General features: G+C 36.2%; 1 protein-coding gene across 1 annotated transcript in view; it reads right to left on the reverse strand.

Annotated features, from left to right (window-relative positions):
• Window positions 1–6,932, reverse strand: part of CCDC171 (coiled-coil domain containing 171) — a 287,055-nt gene that overhangs the window by 140,396 nt on the left and 139,727 nt on the right. The window contains exon 20 of the mRNA XM_029919663.1: window positions 6–201. Coding sequence (XP_029775523.1) covers window positions 6–201 — 196 coding nt within the window. The remainder of the gene's footprint in view (window positions 1–5; window positions 202–6,932) is intronic.

Below are 6,932 nucleotides of genomic sequence, written 5' to 3' on the forward strand. Positions count from 1 at the left end.
CACACTTCAGGGCCAGCGTATTTACTTTATGAAGTCCACGAGCCAGCCTCTGAACCAGAGAATCTTTTTCTACATATGTAATACTCCTGCTACTATGCAATGGTATACTCTCCATGGCCAGGCTAAGTTTATCCATGAGTTTTGCAAATGAATTCTTGGCTGCACCTATGAGTAAATGTCCACAAATTCTGGAATTTGGATCTTCAGGGGGGAAAAAAGAAAGACACGATGAAAATATGTACTGTCTCTTGTTCATTTTACAACTCTGCCAATCACCACACAGTTAAAATATTTTCTCAATTATACAATCCCCATTCACCTGTGGTAATTCATTCAAAGAGTCCCCTCCCACATTAATTTTCACTATGAAAAAAAGGAATGCAAAAAATAGCTTACCTACTAAACAACATAGCTAAAGAAACTCTGCATGCATTTGCATTATATCATTTACACTAAACCACTATCACACTAAAAATTCATCATCACTCTTTTCTTTGTTTTAAAACCTAACATAAATTCATTTTCTATTTACAACTACTGAAGCTTGTTATCTTAATGTCATACTATTTATATTCTCAGACAAGAAAATATAATTTGCCTTATTCCAAGGCAATTAAAATTTTACAACGACAATTACTTATTTCCCCGCAGGATTTCGGTAATCATCTCTCTCACATAATGGACTTAAGGTCCCAGAATATCCAACATGGCCTGCTTACTGCTAGATTCATCAGGTCTGTAATTAATAATTGTGTTTAATGTTGATAAATAAAATTGTCAGTGCACTGTCTACTAATTGATATTCTAGATAATGGTTAATAGGTTTATTTATGCCTTAATAAAAGTCATGTAATTTAGTTTTCCCTCTGCTAGGCAGGTCTTAATCTGTCATTATTTGTTTTATGATACTATCCATGTAAAATGACAAGCATGGAGAGATTATTTAAATTCAGTAGTATATCATTCTATATTTCAAGAGTCTCTATTGTTGGAACTAATTTAAATCTTGTCTTTATATCATAAACACAAAATGTATATTTGGCCAGTTTTATCCAATAGAAAAATGCTTAATAATTCTAAGAATACATGTGGCTCAACGCTGAAGATCAACAATGGCTGAGAAGGTGATCAATCAGTGGTTTTCTAAGTCATTAAGAACAATATCACAGATGGGGCACCTGGGTGGCTCAGTTGGTTAAGCGACTGACTTCGGCTTAGGTCATGATCTTGCAATCTGTGGGTTCGAGCCCCGTGTCAGGCTCCATGCTGACAGCTCAGAACCTAAAACCTGCTTTGGATTCTGTCTCCCTCTCTCTCTCTCTGCTCCTCCTTTGTTCATGCTCTGTCTCTCTCTCTCTCAAAATTAAATAAACATTAAAAAAAAAAGAACAATATCACAGAGACCCTGTGTTCAAAAATGTGAGGTTTGTTTTATTCCTCAGTAGACAAAAGGGAAGATAAGTTTTTAAATTATACAGCAGTCAGATTTCGGAAACTACGTTGCCTAGAAGTTATACATAAAATAAAAACTATAAACTGGATAAAAGCATAATATCCTCCACATAGAATTTATTTCTTTCAGTTATCGATGCACAGACTTCAAAGAACATAAGGTGATATAAGCTTAATTCTATATACCTCCCATAAATATGCCGAGAATCCCACTGACAGAGGCATATGAAGTATAATTAAAATACACAGTTCCTTTGTTAACAATCAATTGTTTAAATAAGTCATTAATAAAAAATAATCCAGTAGCTTCATAAATCAATATATAATACAGCACACAGATTTAAGAGAATTGCTAAACTATTGTTTCATAGGTTGCTGTTGAATGAATAAACAGTAAAATTTATTTTACCTATAACATTCAATATAACACATCATTCCAATGCCTAATATATGTATTCCTTGTTTCTCAACTGGCTTTGCAACTCCTTAAGTCTACCTTTCCTTAGTTCAGCAAACTCTGTATTTGTACTGTGCCTGTCTAGAATATATGAATATTTTGTACATGTTTGTTGGGTTAATTACATTTTTTACTCTCATAGCAAATGCAACAATGCTGAATGCAAGAATGCCTTCAATAATACCAAGAAAAATTAATTTTCACTTTAATGGTATGTCAAAAGTTATTCCTTTTAAAGAAACAAGATAAATGGGGCACTTGGGTAGCTCAGTTGGTTAAGCAGCCGACTTTGGCTCAGGTCATGATCTCGCAGTTTGTGGGTTCAAGCCCCATGTCAGGCCCTGTGCTGACAGCTCAGAGCCTGGAGCCTGCTTCGGATTCTGTGTCTCCCTCTCTCTCTGTACCTCCCCCCCTCACACTCTGTATCTCTCTGTCTCAAAAATAAATAAACATTAAAAATTTTTTTAAAAAGAAACAAGATAAAAGTTCATCGTTTTAGGAAATTTTCCAGGTATATCAAAGTAATAAAATTTTCACAAAGAGCCTTTAAAAGCAAAAACCAACTACAATTAAATTTTAATGAATAGCGGTTTTCTACTCTACCACAGAAATGTGTTTGTGTAGATACAAACACTCTGAAAGGTAAAATTAAGTAACAATATAATTCTCCAAGGCATTCTTCTGAATTTTTAAGAACTGGGAAAGAGCCATACACTCTAGTTCCTCACTGCTGACTCTCACGGAATTACAGAAAGAGCACTCACTAAATAATTTATGCTTTGATGAGTAAGAAGTGTGTGTTTGTGACATACTTCACATTATACAGTATAGAGTACAATTAATTCAACATTAAATAAGTAAAGAAACAAAAAATCCTCTAGTGACATAGTTGTAGTTATTTGTATAATGATACAGCAATAAGAGACAAAAATAAGGCCACTAAAATTTCCCATGTCTAAACTTGTCTAAACTGTTTAAATATTTGTTACATTTAACAAATTCTTGTTTATGTAAAATACATTTGTTAATCACTTTCCCGCTCTTTAATAGCATGTGTCTTTTGAGAAAGAAGAGGGGCAGTATCATACACCTAAGGTTAAATGCTTTCAAACAAATTCATAAAGAATTCTGCTTTTTTTAAAGTTTATTTATTTATTGAAAGAGAGAGACAGAGCACATGAGCAAGGGAGGGGCAGAGATAGAGGGTGAGAGAGAGAATCCCGAGCAGGCTCCGCACTGCCAGCACAGAGCCTGATGTGGGACTCAAACTCATGAAATGTGAGATCATGGCCTGAGCCAAAGTCAAGAGCTTAACTTAACAGCCTGAGCCACACAGGCATCCTAGTTATGAACCTATTTCAAGTTTGATTATTAGTGTATTAAATGTAAGAAAGTACATTTGAAAGACAGACTAAAGTTAATTTTTTTAGAAGATGTAGCCCAGTGAGTTTTTTGCTTAGCCAAACTAAGAACATTGAACTATGAGGTGATCTTCAAAAAGGCACCATATATGCCATATTGAACATCAAAATTTTTTTGTATTTAAAAATTAAAATCCTGACTGACAGATATATACTGCAGCAAATGTGATTAAAGATTTCATAGTTCCCTTTACAAATATAGGTCGGCTTGGGGCACATGGGTGGCTCAGTCAGTCACGCGCCCGACATATCTCAGATCATGATCTCCTAGTTCGTGGGTTCAAGCCCAACATGACAGTTCAGAGTTTGGAGCCTGCTTCAGATTCTGTCCTTTTCTCTCTTCCCTTCCCCACTCATGTGTGTGTGTGTGTGTGTGTGTGTGCGCATGTGTGTCTAAAATAAATATTAACACATTTTTTAAATACACACTTATATAGGTAGGCTTCTCTCAAAACATAACAAACAAAACAAAAACAAACAAAGAAAACCACTAGGATTCTTTAGGGAGAAAAAAATGAAAGAGAGAAAAGCAAACCAAGAAACAGACTCTTAACTCTAAAGAACAAGTGACACTGACAGCGTAGAGCCTGCTTCGGATTCTCTCTCTCTCTCTCTCTCTCTCTCTCTCTCTCTCTCTCTTTCTCTACCCTTTCCCCTGCTCTTGTTTTCTTTCTGCCTCTCTCTCTAAAACAAATAAACTTTAGAAAACACAAACAACAACAACAAAAAAATAACAAACTGATGGTTACTGAAGGGGAGGTGGGCAGTGGAGAGGACTAGATGGGTCATGAGTGATGGGTACTCAGGAGGGCACTTGTGACGAGCACCAGCTGTTGCACGGAGGTGCTGAATCACTAAATTCTACATCTGAAACGAGTATTACACTGTATGTTAACTAACTAGAATTTAAATTAAAACTAGGAAAGAAAAAAAAGCACCAGAATTCTCCAAAGCTTTTTTTTTTTCAAAATTTTATTTAAATTCCAGTATTTCTAGACTTACTGTGACAGGTTTTTTATCCTTAAGTCAGTGAGTTCATCTTTGGCTTAACATATTCAATACAATTTACATCTTAAAGGAAAAGTATTGTGAATCCATAGCTCAAATTTGATGCTATGTATTTGAAAGTTGCTAAGAGAGTACATCTTAAAAGTTCTTCGCACAGGGAAAAAAAAATTGTGACTAGGTATGGTAACAAATGTTATCTAGGGGCACGTGGGTGGCTCAGTTGGTTGACCATCTGACTCTTGGTTTCGGCTTAGGTCATGATCTCAGTGATGAGGTGGAGCCCCACGTCAGGGCAAAAAGACTGCTTGGAATCCTCTCTCTCTCTCTCTCTCTCTCTCTCTCTCTCTCTCTCTCTCTCTCTCTCTCTTTCTCTCTCTCTGCCCCTTCCCTGCTCACTTTCCATGTCACTCTCTCAAAATAAATGAATAAACTTAAAAAAATTGTTTAATGTTAACTAGACCTGCTATAGTGATTATTTAGCAGTAAATATCAATGTTGAATCATTATGTCATACACCTGAAATTAATATAATATTATATGTCAATTATACCTCATTTTTTAAAAAGTGGCTGGTATACAGGGCTAAGTATCTGACTTCAGCTCAGGTCATGACCTCACAGTTCGTGAGTTTGAGCCCCGCATCAGGCTCTATACTGACAGCTCAGAACTCAAAGCCCACTTCGGATTCTGTGTCACCCGCTCTCTCTCTCTGCGCCTCCCCTGCTTGTGCTCTGTCTCTGTCTCTCAAAAATAAAGAAATATTTAAAAACTTTTTAAATAAATAAAAAATGGCTGGCATATAATAGATGCTCAATAAATACTTATTGAATGAATAAGAAGAAACTGACGCTACGAAGATAGAAGGAACTTAAGTAACTTTGCTTTAGGAGGTTTTCCCCCCAGTTTTATTGAGAAATAATTAACATACATCACTGTATAAGTTTAAGACATACAACATGATGGTCTGATGGTGAATAATTACCAAAACAGGTTCAGCTAACATCCATCATCTCATATAGATACAAAAAAAAGAAAAGAAAGAAGAAAAAAAAAATGTTCTCCTTGTAAGAATGAAAACTCTTAGGATTTACTCTCCTAACACCTTTCCTCTACACCATACAGTAATGTTCACTGTAATCACCACACTATACATCACATCCATAGGACTTACTTATCTTAACTGTAAATTTGTACCTTTTACCACCTTCCTCTAATTCCTCCTCACCCTATCTTCCACTTCTGGTAACCACAAGTCTTATTTCTTTCTCTTTGAATTTAGTTTCCGGTTTTGGTGAGGGAGTGTTGAGACATAAGAGAGATTGTACAGTATTTTGCCTTTCTCTGACCTATTTCCTTTAGCATAACACCTTCAAGGTCCAGCCACATTGCTGAAAATGATAGGATATCCTCATTTTTTATGGCTGAATAGTATTGTACATATACCACAATTTCTTTATCCACTCATCTGTCAAATGGACACTTAGTTGTTTATATATATTGGCTATTACAAATAACACTGCTATGAACTGCAGGTGGGGAGCAGATATCTTTTCAAGTTAATGCTTTCATTTCCTTTAGATATGCTCCCAGAAGTGAAATTGCTGGGGGTGGCTGAGTGGCTCAGTCGGTTGAGCATCCAACTCTTGGTTTCAGCTCAAGTCATGAGCTCATGATTCGTGGGTTTAAGCCCCATGTCAGGCCCCACACAGTGTGGATCCTGCTTGGTATTCTCTCTCTGCCCCTCCCCTGCTCACTCTGTCTCTCTCTCTCAAAATAAATAAGTAATCTTTAAAAAAAAAAAAAAAGGAAGTGAAATTGCTGGAACATATGGTTGCTGTACTTTTAGTTTTTTTGAGGATCCATTATATTGCTTTCCAGTGTGGCTGTATCAATTTACAATCACCCCAATAGTGCACAAGGATTCAATTTTTTCCACCTCCACACCAGCATTTATGTCTTGCCTGTCTGTCTGTCTGTCTCTGTCCCTCTCTCTCTCCATATATATTTAAGTAATCTCTACACCCATCATGGGGCCTGAACTCACAACCCCGAGATAAGAGTCACATGCTCTTCTGACTGAGCCAGGCAGGCGCCCCTGTTATCTCTTGTCTTTTTGATGGTAGTCATTTTAACAGGCATAAAGTGATATCTCATTGTGGTTTTGACTTGCATTTCCCTAATGACTATTGATACTGAGCACCTTTTCATGTACCTGTATGTTGACCTTTGGGTATATCTTCTTTGGAAAATGTCTATTTGGGTCCTTTGCTCAGTTTTTTACTTGTGTTATTGGGGGGGTTTGCTAATGAATTATATCCATTCTTTATGTATTTTAGATATTAACCCCTTTATCAGCTACATGGTTTGTGAATAGTTTTCCCACTCTGTAAGTTGTCTTTTCACAGTTGATTGTTTCTTTTGCTGTACAGAAGCTTTTTAGTTTTGTATAGTCCTGCTTGTTCATCTTTTATTTTGTTGCTTGTGCTTTAGGTGTCATAGCCAAGAATCATTACCAAGACCCATGTCAAGGAGCCTTGTTTTCTTTTTTTTTTCCCATAATATTTTATTGTCAAATTGTTTTCCATACAACACCC

This window comes from Suricata suricatta, chromosome 13, assembly GCF_006229205.1.
Source record: "Suricata suricatta isolate VVHF042 chromosome 13, meerkat_22Aug2017_6uvM2_HiC, whole genome shotgun sequence".
NCBI lineage: Eukaryota > Metazoa > Chordata > Mammalia > Carnivora > Herpestidae > Suricata > Suricata suricatta.